We start from the raw sequence: 18,962 nt of genomic DNA on the forward strand, positions 1-18,962 counted from the left end.
CAGAGCAGTCACAGTTTGTTGGAACAGGAAGGAATGTAGGAAGTTCACATGTTCAACACAAGAAAAGTCTCCAGGAAAGCACAATTTTTCAAAAGTTTTTTTAAACTGTCAAGTCAAAATGAAAGTGCAACGTACTTCCACAGGAGGGTGTGGCATTTGAAGACAAAATGCAACATGTTAGAGCAATTCAGATCACTTCACTGAGGCACATCTCAATTGCAGTACCTGCTACTCATCTGCTGAAAAAAGGTTAGTTTTGTTTTAATCCTTACTGCTCTGTATATTGGATGATATCTTCTTTGCATACATTAACTCTTAGTTAAGTTGGCTTTACAGAGATATATCATTCATGTCTCCTTTCCAGTATCAAAATTAGATTTGCTCAGTAGCAGGACAAAATACTGCTAAATTTATCAGAGGAAAAAAATCTGTCTGTTTAAACTGGGGATATTAACTTAATTCACCATCATTCATACAATCCTACATGAAGTTTAAATACACAGAAACACTGAATTTTTATCTGACTGGAAGGCTGAAACAATTCTGCAAGAAAGCATGCAGTTGCAGATCTAATAAATTTATTAGTATACCTCCTAGGAAACTACTTGAAAAACCAGCAGCTTCTGAGCTGTCTGGGTACTTGTGGGCAGTTTGTGCATGATAAAAGTCATTTCTGTCATATCATTCTGAGAAGCTCCAGCTGGAACACGCAGTGTACCCACAGCAATCTGCTCCTGTAAGAAATTCCACATGGGCATGGCTCCCTGTGTGGGATGGAGACTAAACTAAGCTTTTCCACCACTCTTCAGTGCCTGACTCCCACGGGACTGCTTGGCTGTTTGCAATGGGCACATGCTCGTGTGCCTGAGAGACAGCACTACCAGGAAAGACAAACGTGAACAGGTATGGGAGCCAAAACATAACTGTGCTTTTAAGGGACAAATGTCAACTGTAGCATCTTAGATAACTGTGTTTCTGTCATGAATTCAGGGCAGGCAAAAGCTTATCAGGCAGCGGAGCACAGAGTCACAGCCAAACTGCTTTGTCTTACACAGACTTTTAAAGTTTGCCCTGAAATGTTTAGTGGTTTGCTTTCAAGTAAATTTGCCAGTGATACAATTTGATTAAGTGTTCCTTGATGGGTTCTGTATTAAGTGTTTTAAGACCACAAACAAATATTTTCATTTAATTTCTAATTTTCCTCAAATCTCAGCTAAGTGGATTAAACTCTTCTTGCTGCAGTTTCTCTTCTACTAAAAAATTAATAAAAAAAAGGTTCTTTTGCTGCTGATAACTAAATCTCTCCTCAAAGTAATATAAAGCTGCAAAAGATTACTGCTGCTGGAATAACACAGCTTGTTAGGCATGGAACAGACATCCCTTTGCCAATGTATTAAGTAGAGTGACTGTACTTTTCCATTCTGCACATCTCATTAAAGATGACAATAAAGATAACAACAAAGAAGAAATTGCAAGACTTAAAAAGGAGTAATCCTTTTTTAAAGTTTGATGGGAAGTGTTTTGAAATGTTAACAGAATAATACAACAAAGTCATTAAAGATGGAGCCAAACCAATAGTTAATTTTAAACTAATACACTTTAAAAAAAATCTGGCTAGGAGAATCACTGGAAAAAAAAAAATCAAACAAAAAAATTTCTCCATTTCTCTCTATTTAATTGGTCTGCATCCCTTATTATGAGATCAATCAGTAACTTATTTTTTCCTAGTAGACAGATATATTAAAAAAACTTCAGGAGTTAAAACATTCATTTAAACAAATGTCTAAGAAACAGAAATGGTATTTGCATTTTTCTTTCAGGCTTGAAAGAGACAAATTGTAGCTCTGGGACAGAATATCAGATAACAATCTGCTTTCAGCAACATTGACCTCAAATTCTAAACACTGCTATGATGCCAAAAGGCAAATATGTTTTTCATTCTCAGATGATTTTTGCTACTGCTGCTAAGAAAACTTAGTCCCATTTATTCCAAGGAAACAGGGTACTGCAGGATTGTATTTTACAACAGACAGAATTTCAGCACATTAGTCAATGAACACAGTTACAGGAAAAGAAGAAAATACTGCAGCACACAAACTTGCTTAAGACACAATCTGAAGAAATAAATGGTTAAACTTCAACCCTAAGCTGGCAGTGAGAAGAAGCCAGCCTCAGGGTTTACAGAGTAAATCTATCATGAGATCATACCACAAAAAACAACAGAGTTTCTGAGCTGTTTGGGTACTTGTGGGTAGTTTGTATCTAATAAAATTCCTTTCTATCATAACATCCTGAGAAGCTCCAGCTGGAAGGTGCAGTGTACCCACAGCAATCTGCTCCTGTAAGAAATTCCATGTGGGCATAGAAACTAAATTAAGTTTGTTCTGCTGCTGTTCAGCAACAGAGTCCCTGCTGTGCTTTCTGTAATGGGCATGTACAGCGTACCTGAGAAACAAACAAAAACACTCTCCCTGTACTAGACTCATATCCAAAATTTGTCAGAATTTATGACAGCAGATAGCTGCTTGCCTCAGCTCTAATCTGCTCATATTCCTTATACACCTGATTGTAACAGCATTTACAGCCTTCAGCTGGTATTGCTTTGCTTTGCAGAGGCTGGAGAGGGGAAGGTGTAATTCCAACCCCATAAAAGTACAGAAAGAGTTATATGCAAATGAAATTTTGTCAAACATAACACAGTCAAAGCAGGTAAAGCAATGATGGCTCCTCGACTCAAATGCAGAAATCAGTGAGGGGCAGTCCAGTCATTATACAACCTCAAATGCTAAGGGTAAGGAAAGCATTTCAATTAAATCCATTTTACAAGAATTGCCCACACTGATGTCCTCAGCTACCCTATTTCACATGAGAACTTGAGATGGTCTGCTCTGCCTCTGTTACTGTCTAGCTTCACTTTGATTATTCACAAATGTATTCTGAATATCCAAGTTCCTTAAATTTGAGATGTATAAGCAGCCCTGAAGAAGGGTTTTAGGTTTCAACAGAAATTTTAGAACTTAAACCCAATATTATTTCTTTGGTGTTCCCTTCTCCCCACTTTTTTGTATTTTGTAGTTTTGCCACAATCTGAGACATGAATAACTCAACAGATTACTGGATTGACGATGAGGAGGATGACCTCAACCCTCTTATAGATTACAATACCTATGAGCTTCTCTGTGAAAAAAGTGACGTGAGAAATTTCAGAAAATTATTCCTCCCAGTGTTCTATGCACTGGCTTTCACAGTTGGAGTGGCTGGAAACTCCTTGGTGGTTGCAATTTATGCCTACTGCAAGAAACCCAAGACCAAGACAGACGTGTACATCATGCACCTCGCCATCGCTGATCTGCTCCTGCTCTTCACCCTCCCTTTCTGGGCTGCAAATGCAGTGCAGGGATGGGAACTTGGAAACCCCATGTGCAAGCTCACTTCTTCTCTGTACACCATGAATTTCAGCTCCAGCATGCTGTTCCTGGCCTGTATCAGTGTGGATAGATACAGGGCCACTTCTGAATCCCAGGGCCATAGAAGAGTGGGCAAACACTGCAGTGTTACCTGCCTCTGTGTCTGGCTGGCTGCCACTTTCCTCAGTATCCCAGAGCTGATATTTAATCAAGTCAAGAAACACAATGAGATGAACGAATGCCTTCCCATATTTCCAATGAACATGGAAACAGTCTTAAAATCAACCATTCAAATCCTGGAAATTATCCTGGAATTCCTGCTTCCTTTCCTAGTAATGCTGATCTGCTATTCTGCTACTGCTCGGGCAATCTTTAGGTCTGCAAATGTTAAGAAGTCCAGGCCTTTCAAGGTTCTGCTGGCAGTAGTGGCTACTTTCATTGTCACCCAGCTACCCTACAACATTGTGAAGCTGTGGCGAGCCATAGACATCATCTACATGTTCGTGACAGACTGCCAGGCCAGTAAAACCATGGATGTGGCACTCCAGGTCACCAAGAGCATTGCTCTGTTCCATGCCTGCCTCAACCCCCTCCTCTACGCCTTCCTGGGCGCCTCTTTCAAAATGAACGTCATGAAAATTGCAAAAAATTATGGGTACTGGAGAAGACAGCAGCAGAATGGAAGACCTGAAGAAATTTCTATGAATTATGAAGACCCTACTGAAGAAACAATCAGTTTCACTATATAGGTCCTCCATTGCTTCCATCATCTTACATAACCAAGGGAATTGTTTACTAATTCCAGGGGGTATTGTTTCTACAGCTGCTTCTCTGCAAGTCAGCTTTCACATGAATTTCTGAACCTGCCAAGACATCACAAAGCACTTTAAAGTGGAACGTGTTTATTGGAATCAAGCAAGAACTGAATACTGAAACCCCTAGAAACAACCCAAGATATTTACTAAAGAACAACATCAAAGAACTCAAACAAAAAAAAGCACCACAACAAAACCCAAACACCTAAAAACACCCCCAAGATTTAAATTTCCAAGTGTCACAGTATTAGACAATTAAGTAACTGGGTAACGAACAACTAGTACACATCTAAGCATGTGATTAAAACATGCTTAGAGAGAAAAAAAATGTCACAAATCAAACAACGGGAACCTTTGTACCAGAAGTTAATAATCTTGTGTTTCTCCAACTATTTTATAAAACTTTAGAACATTTGCCTAACAGTTCAGCTCAATTTCTCAACTCAACTATCATTCCATCGATAACCTTGCAGATTGAAATGAAGCATAAGCTTATGGCTGAGAACTGAGAGGGAGAAAGAGGGGGGAAAAGCCATTCTCTATGTGTTTCTACAAATATATAGCAGCAACAACATTCTCCACAAAAACACTCCAGCAACTCCTTTGCTATAACTACAGAAAAATGACCTTTCATCTCTTCTTTTCTGCTCAGCCTAAACTTCAACTAGTGCTCGAAGGGTGGCTGGCATACTCTAGAATTTTATAAATGTATTAAAAAGTTCAGGTAATCTTCAGATACAAGGCCTGGATTTTTTATTTAGAATTGTTAAAATTAATCAAGCACTGCAATAACTGCATCTGCTAAAATATATGAAGATATAATAAAATCAAAGAATAGAAAAAGTGCACTGGCTTTTGTTTTTTCTTATCTTTATTTTTGTTTTATTTTAGTAGATACTGACATCTCTCATCCATAGGCATTTACCAACCAACAAATGGGAGAGGCCTTGCTTGACAACAGAGAGAGCTTCCCATTCCATATGGAGCTCATGGATTTACAATTTTTACAAAGAGAGGTACCAAGGCCATCCCCTGCCACAGTGTTGGCAGGGGTTCCAGGAAAACAGCAGTTTTCCATGAGTCACTGTAAGCATTTCAAATGTACTGGGATGCTAGCTTAGCTTTCAAAATGAAGAAGTGGTGTTACAGCATTCTGTCCTTGTCTTCAAACATCCTGTGGGCTCTGACAAAATGTCTCATCTAAAGATTAGGAAAGCCATGTCTCATTTTTAGATACTGTTCCTAGTTACACAAGTATGGACTGGAACAAAAAGCTCTAAAATGGCAGACAAGAAACTACAGTAGCATAAACAAGACATGAGCCTCTTCTCCCTGTTTGGATGACAAAAGCTTACAGAATGTCTACTCAGAATGTTTTGAGAAATACTAGGGCATGAACAGGTAAGTCAGAAGTGCCTGACAGGTTTTCTACACATACACCATTAATCTGACCTATTTAAGCCATACTGGATTTGCTGTACACATGCAGAGCATAATAAGAAACCCCACTTCTTCCATGAAGTAACTGACTCCTTGCATGTGTGATTTATGACTTGTCTTCACAATACAGAGTGACATTCTGACCAGGCTGCCAGGCTTCTGGAATTCCCACACATCCAAGGTTTTAATGTCCCAAAAGTCAAAAAACCCCAACCAAAACCAAAACCAACAACAACAAAAAAATACCTTCCCATCCAGGCAGAAAGAGAGACTAATACAGAGCCAAATGAACACGTTTCTCAAACTTCTTGGGATTGCAGTGCCTTTTATGCATCTGTCTTTATGCAAATCTGACTGCACTCTTTGTATTTATTAAAAATAAGACAAATCAAAGAATGTCTTATGTTTACTCTCCTTTTTATAATTCACATAATAGTATTTTGTGTGTGTGACCCCCTAAAACTTTCTCAATTACTTCCTCAGGGACAGCAATGCATAGCTGGGAGCCACTGACCCAGAGCAAAGGCTAAAAAGCCAGCAGTTAAGCAACACTCTTAGGTCAGGAGACAAGATTCCATGCCTCTTTTTGCTGCCAGTTTTACAGGAGTAGAACAGAGAGAGATATCTATCTTCTGGCAACTCCAAGTATTGCACAAGCATGTATCAGCAGCTAGCTGTCATAATAGTGTGCATAAATGAAACATTCAAGTTTAACAACTCAGTTTATTTACTTGGAATCCAAACTCCCAGGGAATGATGACTCTCAAGTCACTGTCACAGGTTTTGGCAAAAAAGTAACAGTACTAAAATATCAGGGACAGTTGCCACTTACAGTACAATGCATTGATTTTACTGGGAATTATAACATAAGGAAATCTCCTTTAGTAGTCTGTCCAACAGCATCACAGGCTACTTTAAAAGCAGCTACGTTTTACTGTAGCTACATGGTACTCTCAAGCCTCTCACAAAAGCTGCCAAAGACAGCTTCATGAAAACAAAGCCATAAGTGTGTAATTTGACTGATAGAAAGAGGTAATGTTTAAAGAAAATAGCAGCATTCATTCTGTAAACAAAATTCAGAGGTTCCAAAAAGGGCCCAAATCCCCAAACTGGACTTGAATCTTGGACTTTGGTTCATACAACAAAAGCTCAATTCATCTCCTTCTGCTGCTTTACATTCTATTGCCTTTACTCAAGAGAAGACAAATTTTCATCTCAGAAATGGAGCACAAAAACTTTTGTTTTAATATGTCTTGGAAAAAATTCTACCTTAGCCATTCTTATTTAGGTTTCCACACTTACCACTGCTCCACCACTTCTTGCCATTGATCACATAGCTGTCCCCGTCTTGCTCAACAGTGCACTGCATATTGGTGGCATCACTTGAAGCCACATCAGGTTCTGTGTCAAAGAAGAAAACAAACCACCAGATTAAATATAAAGGTAATACAACCTTCACAAATATAGGACTCTGGATACACTATTAAAAGTTTTGCCCCCAGTTGAAAAACTCTTTGAAGACCCTCGCTGCTGGTGGACAGAAGAATTCCTGTTTTCCAACAATCTGTTATTCACGGCCAGTTTAAATGTACTTGCTCTTGGGTTTGGACCACCCTTTGCAATCAGCCTTCTTCCTTTCCTTCTCTTTTAAAATCCTTTATCCTTCCATTGTACTTACAGGTAACAGTCATATTTCTCCCCAGCCTGTTTTCTCCTCCTGGTTTCTTCCCAAGCGAAAATAGAGATTGAAAATAATTTTGTGGTTGCTTATGAATACACTACATGAAGTTGTCAACAAAATGTCATCAATGATTTTTTGGAACAGGAAATATTCTCTCTCCTTTCACTGTTACATCTTTTTACAGGCAATCTACTTTAAAACTAAAGTATCTATCTCCTCTTGGGAAACAGTGAAACAGAATTTGGAAAGTAAGTGTTTGCAAGGCTGAGTTCTTTGATTCCATCTGACACAGGAGGATCAAGATTTTGACATTACGTGTTCCAAAAGCTACCTTCCAGAGATGCTGAATGCCACAAGCCTTCAGGAGCAAAACTAAATACAATGCTGAGCTATGGACATAAAGCAAGTTATTTCTGGGTTATATCTTAAAAAAAAATCTATGAGACTGCAAAACCATACAACTTTAATCACAATAATCATACTTGGACTCAATTGTGCATGTCTAGAAAACTCCACAGAACACTACAAGGAAGGGTAAGCTCTATTGTAAACCTGTTTGGTACTATAAATTTTATTTTACTAGTACAAAAAGGAAGCTAAAAATACATAGAAAGCAAATACTAATTATTGTAACCATGAAAATTGGCAGCTACCATGGAAGGCACCAAGGCTGCTCCAGTTTGCATTCACACCTCATAGATGATTTTATATTCAAGCACATTCACTGATACTGAATTAGTACAGAAATGTCCACTGTAACATGCAACTTGCAGTTTTCTACTTTTCCCTGCATACACCATGTGAAGTTTCAACCAATTGGCTCTAACTTTCTTCTAGAGAAAAACTCACCTGTCATGCAGAAGCAAGAACTAATCTTCCCTTCTAGGAGAGGCTCCAGCCACTCTTTCTTTTGCTCTTCAGTGCCATACATGTGGAGGACCTCCATGTTTCCTGTGTCTGTAAGAAATCAGCAGTCACGATTACTGCTCAAGACACACAGCCTGTAAGGTGTGAGACACCCAACTTTTTAATGCTCCAGTGCCATAGTTTTGGGACTAAACCAGGGTTGCTAACCTGGTGCATGACAGTTGAAAACCTCAGGAGCAATAAGTGATCTCCCTGTCTCCTCAGCTATTAGGGCATAGTCAAGCTGGCTGAGACCACTGACATCTGGGAGGAAAAGGTTCCACAGACCTTCTGCTTTGGCCAATTCCTGTCACAAGAATCAACAGAAAAAACATCAGCAATAAGTCATAAAAAAAAATCAATTCTGGTTTGCAACACATTTTCTTTGCTCCTGCCTACCCTACTGTCCAATATATCTGATGGTTTTTGCAATAGCTATTCTGAAATTGTAGGTTCAGTCTTTGATTCAAAGTTCAGATATACCCCTCTCAAAGTTCATTTTGTTTTCCTTCTCTCTCATTTGTTTTCTCACTTTTTCCATAGTTCCCTCTTCCTTTCTTTTCACCGTTCCTCACATTGTTTCTTTCCATGTAAAGTAACTTCTCTGACAGGATATACCAATCACTCTTATCCTCTGTGTCTGTGCTCTTTTACTGCTAGAGTGCTAAAAATATTTGTTATCCCATACCTTCAGTTTCTCCAGCAGTGGTGGTTTCTTCCATTTGTCCTCAGCATTTCTATGTTCAGTATAATATTTTACTATTTCCTTAGAGAAACAAAATAAAAGATACTGTTTAAATTAAGATCACATGTAACACACAAATAATAATACATCTCTTCCAGATCTACGACCCAAGGAACCAAGTAAAAAATATTCAACACAGGTTTACATTATATAGTTGGCTGCATTATAAAATTAAATATATCATTGTAAGTTCAACGGCAATCTATTCATTCTGCAAGACTTTAAATATCAGATGACCCCAATCAGTACATTAACTACTATTTGGGATGGTTTAAAGTATGTGATGGACATAGTATCCTAGGAGGTCAGTATTTTCTGGACATAAAAGTACCTATTGACAACAGTACACATAAGAGGCACAAACCCAGAAGTAAAACAACAAATAAAAGCCTGATGTACTGACAGTTAAGATTCAGACACATAACTCAACTAATCTTTTCTTAACTGTGAGAAAAAAAAAGCATTTTCTCTTCCTGTCAAAATAATTCCTTAACAAATAAAAGCCTGATGTACTGACAGTTAAGATTCAGACACATAACCCAACTAATCTTTTCTTAACTGTGAGAAAAAAAAAGCATTTTCTCTTCCTGTCAAAATAATTCCTTAACAGATAATGTAAGCAGTCATTCCAAGCACCAGTCATTAGTTTTAAGTGTACCTCTGAATTCAGTAATCTTAGTATTTTCACAAACATGTTTTAGTGAGGCACAGAACTTCAAACCTGGCCCAAACCTAGTTATAAAATGAATAAAAGTAGTGTCATTTTCAGAATTGGGCACAATAAATACAAATGGCCAAGTCGAATTCACAAGTCCTGATTCACAACACCCGTTACCAGAAATAACATCCAAGCACAACACAACTCATCTGAAAAACTTGCATTTTTTTTGTGGTTCATTTGTTTTTTAAAGAAAATATTTTAATTATTGCAAGGCTTTCTTGGACAATCCAAAACTACAATCCCAACTTAGTCACAGAGATACTTTTTAAGAAACTTTGCACATCAAGAGCTAGTGCCCTTGACCCCTCCTTGTGATAAGTAGATGTATTCATTAAACGTTTAGATTAAGATGTTTTCTGCATTTCTGCTTAACTTGGAAAAAAACGTAATTCAAAAAGCCAAAACAACAAATTCTGCATCAAAAGCCATCTTTACTTCCACGAGGCTAAAAGCTGAACCAACTTCCTATGTGGAAATTCCTAACCTTCCTAGGACATGAAGTAAACTACTTAATCTAATTTTCCGTTCTACTAACTATGGACTTTGTGTATATTTCATTATCTGATTTCAAACTTTCATTGGTATTAGATATATTCAGGAATGAGGCTATTCTGACACATTATGCAATCCCATTTTCTGTCACAGCCTAAAAAGCAAGAAACAGAAAAATGCATCTCATATGGTTAAAATCAGCAGTTTCTATTTTTAAATAGGTGTCTTCCGGTTCGGTATCTAAGAGTTCTAGGTTGCAGTTAGTCTAACAAGTATTCTGGCAACTTCCTCTAAAAAGTAACTCTTTCTAAAAAGAGAAGGTTTTACACCTCAAAAGTTTAAAAAATAACTCTTTAATTAACAATGCACACAACATTTTAATGTTGTATTTTAATCCTGAAAAGAAATAATGCTGTCTATAATGATTTCTGATAATATTTTGTAATGCCATAATCATTACTGCATGAAAATCAGGCTGTTTTGGAAAAAAAAAAAACCAAACCAGGAAGACATGACTTCTATACGTATTTTTACATTTTTATAGCATCCAGTCAGAAAATGTTCCTTTATAAACAGGTTGATGAAAAGCTTTTACCTTCTCAGCTGGATAAATGTGCTGCTTCATGAACTGCTTAACCTTCAGCAAAATTTCTTGGCCTTTCCTGCTTTGATGGAAGAGCTCTCCAGAAATGCTGTGCTGTGTGCTGCTGAAGGATGACCTAGGAAAGAACATTCAATGCAGTAACAAGACCAGATTTTCCCTCATAATAACATAAGCTGCCTTAGACAGGCATTTAAATGAATGAAAATGTTGGAAAAGCTTTGCCTTGCCTTTGACCAGTAATCTAGACCACTCTTACCTTTTTGAGAGCTCTAATCCTCTTTCTGCCAAAGGCTCCACAAGCTTTGCAAATTCATGACTATTCTCTGCAGAAGCATTTCCAATAAGATACCTGGCATATACACCCTAAAACCAAAAGAAAACCATTTATGTTATAATTATGCACTTAAAATTGTTTCTTTAACACACTGGTGATTTCTCCAAATATAAAAGTAACACTTTAATGCACATGATCTTAAAAGGAAAAAAACTTACTGGGATATGCTAATATTGGTTTTGGTACATATAATGGATATAATGAAGATGCTTGCTGCACAAGAGTTAAAATCATATCCCAGGTAAACCAAACAAAAGGCAAATCACAAAAAGTAGTTGTAGGAAAAGTAAAAAACAAAAAAAGAAAAGCCAAATGTCTGCACGTGATATGGCAAACAAGCCCAGCCTGTCCCTCAAGCCAACTGACAACAGCATAGACATACAACTATTATTGTATTATCCATGACTAAATGAACTATCCACAAACACACAAGGTATGTGGCATTTCAGCAAATGTGAGGGTATTACCTGGGCTATCCCTGCCATTTTAAAATAGGACAAGGCAAGAAAAAAGTTCAAGTTGGGCAAAGCAGTGGAAATACGCCGGCAGCGGCAATAAATGGAAACCAGTTCTTCAAAGGAAGGAGTTTCTACAAAAATAAAAAAAACACAAGTGTTTTTTTTTGGAATACTCAACATTTTCTATGATTTTTCCCCACTTTATTCTTCAAACATTTGTGCAGTTTTTAAACTTTATGAGGTATTTCTTTTACATAGTAAATATATGATTTATCATTTCTCATGACATAACTGATATGGAGAGACCAAAGGAAGTAGGAATTGCCAGAATTTCAGATAACCATAACAATTCCTGCTGCCCTTTGTCTCCACTCCAGTCAGGCAAATAATTTGACCTGGGGGAAAAAAGGCTTTTTAAAAAAAAAAATTATTTATTTACATTTACATTTATTTTTTCTTCCATTATCTCTTAAAAAGGTTCAAAATAAGGTTTTACAGAAGTAGCATGTTGTAGCTAAGACAAAGCTTGATAGAACAAAAGTATCTAAAGCCTCACTATCAGCATGTTTGCTACAACAACAAAAAAAATAAATTATGGAAAAGTTCTTTACAAATGCCAAACTATATGCTTGTGAATTTACCATTTAATTCCTACAACATTTCAAACAGAAACCAGGCCTAGGATTTGTTTCAAGAAAAAGATTAGTTTCATACCTATGGTGTCTTTGAAACCCAAGATAGAGCCTTGACCTAAGTTCTTAATAGATGTCGGCCAAAAGTAGAATTGAGTGGCATATGCTAAATCTGCTAAAGGATGACCAGTAGTTGAAAGTTCCCAGTCCAGCACTGCCAAAACACGAGCCTTAAATAAAAATAAAACCTCAAGTGAGTGCTAGAAGACATGTTATCTCCATCCACACTGCACAACCCACTCAATATCCAAGTGTTTTATTTGGTTACTGTATGTTTAAAATTAAAAACACACACTCTAGCTGTCAACAGCAAAGAGTTCTTTTTGGCACTATCTAAAGATCTGCAGAAAATTAACATTCATATAGGGACAGAAAGCCAGGCATTTTTCCAAAGAAAATCTCATTTAAATCTACATTTTTGAGTAGTGTTCTTTCTGTCAGAAACTTCCAAACTCTTCTAGTATAAAACATGATTGAATTACAATATCCTAAAGAACAGCAGTACTGAGAGTTGTTGTATTTCTTCCCCAGTCCTGTTCCACACTCCTTTAGCACAGAAATTCACACAGACCATGCACCAGAAAACCTAACTTATCACAACATTTGTCCATAGATTAACACTTCTGTGGGAAACTGAATTTCTTACACAGGAAGTCAATCGCTGCTCAGAGCTGCTCACCATTACAAGCATCCTTGCAATGGTGTCATCAGTTGGGTGGTCTGAGACTCCACACAGTGTCATTCTGAAAAGTTCCTATAATCCAGCTGTCCTGTCCTACTCATGATCCATGGCTACTTGAAATATGTGCAAAAGTCTTTCCTACATGGCCAGTCCTGCATATTCAGGAACAATTTCTACAGATGACTTAAAATGACCTATGTACAACTTGGTCAATTCCTTCAGTTCCTTCTGGAAGAGCTGGGAGAGTCCCCAAGACAGTCAAACTCACTGCTCAGGGTATCAATCAGCACATTTAAGCCTATAAATCATGTCTGTCAACTAATCTATGCACAAAATCTCTAGGAATCTCCGGGATCTCTTTCTTTGTCATGAAGCATGAATTGCAGTCATGGTCACAAGTTCCAGGCATGTCCTCTGGTCACAACTCAGCAGGTAGCACAGAAAAAAGTAATGAAAATTAAACTGTGTTGATATAGGTAGCACATATTTATTTCCATAAACTAGAGGCAAACAAAAAAAAAAAATTATCTTTTTTTCCTCCTAAAGATGAATGGGGAAATTTCAGGGTCTCTGTGATCTACATGTGCTCCATAACTAAACAGCTTTTGCAAATTTTCCTTTGCTTCACTAGTGTCATGTATCCTCCATTCAGCTCCTGCTCCAAAAAGCCCTTGTTGTTAACTGAAGCCATAAAACAGACTTCAGTGGGCTTTGGATCAGATGCTTATGTAGCTCAATGAAGTGAGCCTTCAGCTGCACTGAATCCAATAGGATCTATGCATATAAAATGCTTTGTTCCTGAACTTTGAAGCAGGGATTAAAACAAATGACTAGAGTATCTCTCAAGGACAGGTTGGATGGGGTCCTGAGCAACCTGGTCTAGTAAAAGGTGTCCCTGCCCATGGCCAAGGGGTTGGAAATAGAGGATCTTTAAGGTCTCTTCCACTCCAAACCATTCAATGATTCTGTGATTCCATTGATTCTATATAGCTCCTGTAATGAAAGGACTGTATTAGGTACCTAAACATCTTACACAGAGTATAGAGAAGAGTTCAATTTTCTACTGTTTCTTTCAAAGGTGTTTCATGCTCCAAAAAAAAATCCACATATAGTGTCCTATTACATGATAGGTGTACAAACAAATGGAGGGCCAAAACCTACTAAATGTACAAATACATTTCAAATACCTCTGTTGGGTGGAAGATGATGTTATCTATCCTGAAGTCCCCATGAATCAGTGTTTCTTCATTATCATCAGGTGGCAAGTTGTTTGCTAACCACTCAGCCAGCTTGTTCATGGCAGGAATATCTGTATGAGCAGCTGCATCATACTGTTTTTTCCAAGTTGATACCTTAAAAATACAAACACCCCAACAGATTTTTCAGTTGATTCACAAGTTTTTCAAGACTACAAAATTTTGAAGCACATGCTTCTGGGCTTTGGCTATCACCACGTTTCTTGAAAATTCAGTAAAACCCAGTACCTCTGCATTTGCAAATGTGAACTGAGATATCAACAGATGAAATGAAGACTACATCTACTTTAATCCTATTTACATAGCCCAAATCTAGTGTTATTCCAAAAGCAAATCTGTTATCTTTCCTAAGTACAGCATTACAGAATCAATCTGAACGTAGTAATGGCTTCAGATTGTGCACAATTCATTGAACTAAGTGAAATTTTAATACCTAAAATACAGTCATTAATAATTAACAATTTAGCTTGCAAATCAAATAAACATTCAAAGACCAGACAAAACAAGAGAATGTTGAGTTGTACCTGTCTTTTGCAGTACCCTGGTCCTCTACCATATCCTTGGAGACCCAATGACTGCAAATCCAAGGAGTGCAACAGGGCCAGAGTTTCTATCATTGCAAGATACAGAGCAGAACGCTCTGCTGGGCCCACCTCAGGCAGGGAGATGTCTCGGAAAATGCGACCCTAGAAATACCATAAATCAGGTATTTGATGGGACATACACATCAGATGAAAAGAAGTAAAGCTGTACATTCCGCAACCAAAACCAAATGCAGTGAACCAACACTCCCCATGCAACCAAAAATTCCTTCCTCATTTATTTTATTCCTCACCCAGGGCCAATGAAGGGATTTATGGTAAACCCAGGTCATTAGTATATAGTGTATCTGTAGATGAAATTCTGAATTAAAGCACTCAATCCAGGTATCCTCAAGCTTGAAAGTATCAGGAAAAACAATGTTACTGTATTGTCTCTAAAAAGCTAAGCTGCAGAAAAAATACCAATGAAGACCCCAGGGGAAAGGAGTGGCAGGCAGGGTAATGGGTGCGTTATGGGTACAAAGACGCAAATAATCCAAAGAAATTCACTTGTTTTTCTCCTTAAGAGCAGTAGGATACATTTAGAAGATGGGTTTGTTGTTCCATTTTTACAATTGTTAAAAACAGAGCAGTGCTGACCATCATAGAATAGAGAGACCATACATTTACATGCTTAGAAATGTAACAAGGTTTCTTTTTAAGGTATCACTTTGTTCTAATCAAAACCAGTTAAATCCTCCAACTTTGATGTAAGAAGTCTCTTTCAAATTTTTCACAACCCTTGCATTCTATTACCCTTGATTTACAGTTTTTGTAGGAAGGTTAACCTAATCTTCAGAAACTGGCCCACAAACTTACATTTCTAATTTCCTAGTGAACCTAATGACAGAATAGAATGCAATGAAAAGGAAAAGGCCTGAATTCAACTCCTCCTCCCAGGGGATAAAAAAAAAGAAAAAGACACAATACAACAGACTTGTGCTCAAAATCACCAAAATCTAAAAAAAGTGTATCAATTCAGCAGCACACCCAGAGTGGTGGACCACAGACAGAGAGACAGAGATATGCCGTGGTCTTTCTGAAACTAGTGTTTGAACTAGAATCCTGCTTTGTTTTCAAGAAAAGGTGATTGTATGTCAGCTCCTATCTTCAATACTAAAAAGCCTCCGGGATGTCCAAAGGTTCACTTTACAGACTGAATTTTTTCCCTCTGACTTGTGTATGCTTTTCACAGAAGCAATATTGCCTCATTCCAAGATATCCTTCCAAGAGCTCAAACAAGAACAAGAGGCTAAATATTGAGCTAAAAAATTCAACAAAGTGTGAAATAAGCCCTGGAGAAGCTGAAATCTGTGAGAATCGCTGACAGCTAACATTTCTTCAAAACATCAGAAGATTATTTACTCGCATATCACAAAACTGTGCTGAGCAAGGCTCTAACAGAAAGGTTATAGACAACTTAAAAGCAGCTTGTAGTAGGGAGAAGGAAAGAATCTTTCACACAAGAGGACCAACCTGCACATGCTGCATTACATAAAACTCTGTTCCAATGATAGAAACGTCACTGCAATACAAAAGGGGCTCAGGCACTGGAAAGCCAGCTGAAAATAAGGCTTTCTGCACACGGTATTCTCTATCCACCTGAGGAAGACACAGAAATTTAGGTTCAATTAAAACCTCTCAAACATAAATGAGCAAAGTGAATCCTCTTGAATGTTTAATTATATGTAGAGCACAGAATGTGGGAAATAATCCAGCCACTCACTGCATTTCTGGACACATTCATCAGTGTGCTGGACCACCATGTATAGACCCTGGTCACATGCAAAACAAAGTGTTTGGAGCTCAGTGAAGAATGTTACTTACCTTGTGTGCTCCAGGTAAAAGGGGACCATGGGGCTTCTTCCTGAGCACAAAAGCCTGCCCACCCTTCTGAAGGTAAAAGGTTGGGTTTGACTGGCCTGAGCTGCAGAGAGAAAGATTATAATTACTCAAAAATTCAAGTACTTACAAATTTGTAAACTTCTAACAGAAATGATACTTGCAAAATGCATTGTGACTTGATCTGAACAAAATGGCATCTTCTCCAGAGCTGTTTTGTGTTGTGGTTTTTTTTCCAAATCGGACTGGAACAGGTTGCCCAGAGAAGTTGTGGATCCCCCATCTCTGAAAGAGTTCAAGCCCAGGCTGGAAGGGGCTCTGAACAACCTGGTCTAGAGGAAGGTGTCCCTGCCCAAGGCAAGGGGATTGGAACTAAATGATCTTTAAGGTCTCTTCCCGCCCAAACCACTCTAAGATTCTACTCCATGATTAAATTACTGATGATTTTAGTACCAAGCCCCACTGTCTGCCAGCCTGATTATCACATCCAAAGATTATGCTTAAGGTACAGCCTATAGGAACTGTAAAATTTTAAAGAATGTGTGTTGAAGTCACAAAGAAAATTAGACATTTCAATCACGTGTAACAGAGAAGGACAACCCAGCTAAACCCTTCATAACACCTTGTCTATCACATTCTAATCAAACTCATTGATCCTTATTCTCCTCAAGGCTCATTGATCCTTATTTTCCTCAAGTGTTAATCTGCATGCTTTTCTCTCCTTATTCTTGTTCATTTTTAAGATGCATTCTGACCTAGACTAATAAACAATTAGACAACTATTGGAAAATAAAAATCAAATGAACTTTTGCCATCATTCTTCCCATTACGTTTCCATTCTCCCCAAAGCAGTTAGGGCACAGTTTGCAATAGTTTAAAAAGTTTGACTGACAATACTCTGCCTGGAACAAAACAAATTTAGGCCAGCTGAAGCCTTGAACTGTAATTACAAGACCAAGAAGTAAAGGCATAAACACTAACAAAATTTTAGCAGATTTTACTATTAGCTACTCTCCTCAGGCTCCTCCTAAAGTCTTCTCAGCTGAGGTATGTAGGAAGATTAGGGTGGATTGAATGAATTAATGTTTTATATTTACATCAGAAGACAATGAAAAGCGTTCACTGTTTCTTGGTGATATCCACAAATAAGTTAGTCAAGGTCATGCCTACAAAGGAATTCATCCTTATTTTTTAGAAAAACTTTACTTCTAATAGTTAGTCCATGACATGAAGTCGTGCAGCCACACCACTGATTTGCTGAATGCAAACGAACATAGTGCTCTATGGAACAGAGGCTTTTTGGTGTAGCACCTCCCTGGCACACTGCATGATGCTCCCCGGGCAGTAACGGGAATCCTAGCTCATCCTAACGCTGCTCTCGTGCATTTGCTTACCTGGTGACAGCCTGATGTTTTTACCATTGATTTCTTAAGCCATGTGTGTACTTGTGAACATTGCTATTCACTGTGCAATTAAAGATGGAGCAGATCAATTGCGATTTATGTGTAGGCAATAAAACAATCGTGGGCGTACTCTGAGGACAGCGGGAAGCCGACCCAACACACAACCCGCCCACTGACGTAATGTGACAAAGGCCACTACGGCCGCCACCGCGAACTTAACTTCTCCAGCAGCTCAAGGGGTGAGCTGGGACATGCCCTTAATTGGACTAAGTCAGAATGCATCTTAAACATCCATCGATGGCTGCTGCCCGCCATCCCGACGGCAAAGGGCTCGTCCTCTGACCACTTTCCCTGGCAGGAGGCAGCGAGCGGCTCCTCTGCCCGCCCCTCCCGGGCGCTCCGGGGCAGGGGAGCGGCGGCGGCCCCACCACCAGGGTCAGTGCCCCGTCACCGATGTCACCTGCGTTACCTATACTGCCTGACAGCCAGCGCGCCCGCGGGCTGCCGAGGGAAGCAGGGCAAGCGGCTGCTCAGGTACCGCTCCAGGCTGCCCAGGTCGAAGCGGTGCTGCGGCCGCACCTCGCTAGTGCCTGGCTCCGCCGCCATCTTCGGAGGCCGCGCCGGAGCCCGCCCGGCCGGGTCACCCGGAGGCGCCTTGGTCCGCCGAGGAAAGCGCTTCGCAGCCCCCCTGGCTGTCGGGCCAGGCGGCTTCTCCCCGAACACGACTTTTTCGGGAGGCAGGTAACGCCCCGGCGGCCACCGCCCCTCAGCCCCCGCCCGCTGCCGGCCGTGAGGAGGCGGCGCCGGGAACGGTCGGCCCCGGGAAGGGCTGGCCCCGCTCCGCCCCGGGAACGATCGGCCCCGGGAAGGGCTGGCCCCGCTCCGCTCCGCCCCGGCGCTTCC

At 39.2% G+C, this 18,962-nt stretch overlaps 2 protein-coding genes across 5 annotated transcripts in view; one reads left to right on the forward strand and one right to left on the reverse strand.

Annotated features, from left to right (window-relative positions):
* ACAD11 (acyl-CoA dehydrogenase family member 11) overlaps positions 1 to 18,754 on the reverse strand; it is a 29,130-nt gene extending 10,376 nt beyond the window's left edge. For all 3 annotated transcript variants that reach the window (XR_004982577.2, XM_036406597.2, XM_036406598.2), the window contains exons 1-13: positions 18,529 to 18,754; positions 16,642 to 16,741; positions 16,291 to 16,416; positions 14,758 to 14,919; positions 14,165 to 14,329; positions 12,318 to 12,465; positions 11,613 to 11,734; positions 11,068 to 11,174; positions 10,803 to 10,926; positions 8,938 to 9,015; positions 8,418 to 8,556; positions 8,193 to 8,300; positions 6,965 to 7,063 (exon numbers count right to left, since the gene is read on the reverse strand). Coding sequence is in view for 2 of the 3 variants with exons in the window: in XM_036406597.2 (XP_036262490.1) it covers positions 6,965 to 7,063; positions 8,193 to 8,300; positions 8,418 to 8,556; positions 8,938 to 9,015; positions 10,803 to 10,926; positions 11,068 to 11,174; positions 11,613 to 11,734; positions 12,318 to 12,465; positions 14,165 to 14,329; positions 14,758 to 14,919; positions 16,291 to 16,416; positions 16,642 to 16,741; positions 18,529 to 18,665 (1,615 nt within the window). In the remaining variant the exon portion in view is untranslated. The remainder of the gene's footprint in view (positions 1 to 6,964; positions 7,064 to 8,192; positions 8,301 to 8,417; positions 8,557 to 8,937; positions 9,016 to 10,802; positions 10,927 to 11,067; positions 11,175 to 11,612; positions 11,735 to 12,317; positions 12,466 to 14,164; positions 14,330 to 14,757; positions 14,920 to 16,290; positions 16,417 to 16,641; positions 16,742 to 18,528) is intronic.
* ACKR4 (atypical chemokine receptor 4) lies at positions 192 to 5,059 on the forward strand. 2 transcript variants are annotated; one of them, XM_036406599.1, is made up of 3 exons: positions 212 to 249; positions 810 to 903; positions 3,076 to 5,059. In XM_036406599.1, the coding sequence occupies exon 3, from the start codon at positions 3,095 to 3,097 to the stop codon at positions 4,154 to 4,156; it is 1,062 nt and encodes a 353-aa protein (XP_036262492.1). In that variant the 5' UTR covers positions 212 to 249; positions 810 to 903; positions 3,076 to 3,094; the 3' UTR covers positions 4,157 to 5,059. The 2 variants fall into 2 exon arrangements, with proteins under 2 accessions (XP_036262494.1, XP_036262492.1); XM_036406601.1 differs by lacking the exon at positions 810 to 903 and having other exon boundaries at positions 192 to 249.
* Positions 18,755 to 18,962: the final 208 nt, after the last annotated feature.

This window comes from Molothrus ater, chromosome 1, assembly GCF_012460135.2.
Source record: "Molothrus ater isolate BHLD 08-10-18 breed brown headed cowbird chromosome 1, BPBGC_Mater_1.1, whole genome shotgun sequence".
NCBI lineage: Eukaryota > Metazoa > Chordata > Aves > Passeriformes > Icteridae > Molothrus > Molothrus ater.

Bases quoted from the DNA above. Each gene is read 5' to 3' on its own strand.
- ACKR4 (XM_036406601.1), top strand. From the start codon at position 3,095: ATGAATAACTCAACAGATTACTGGATTGACGATGAGGAGGATGACCTC.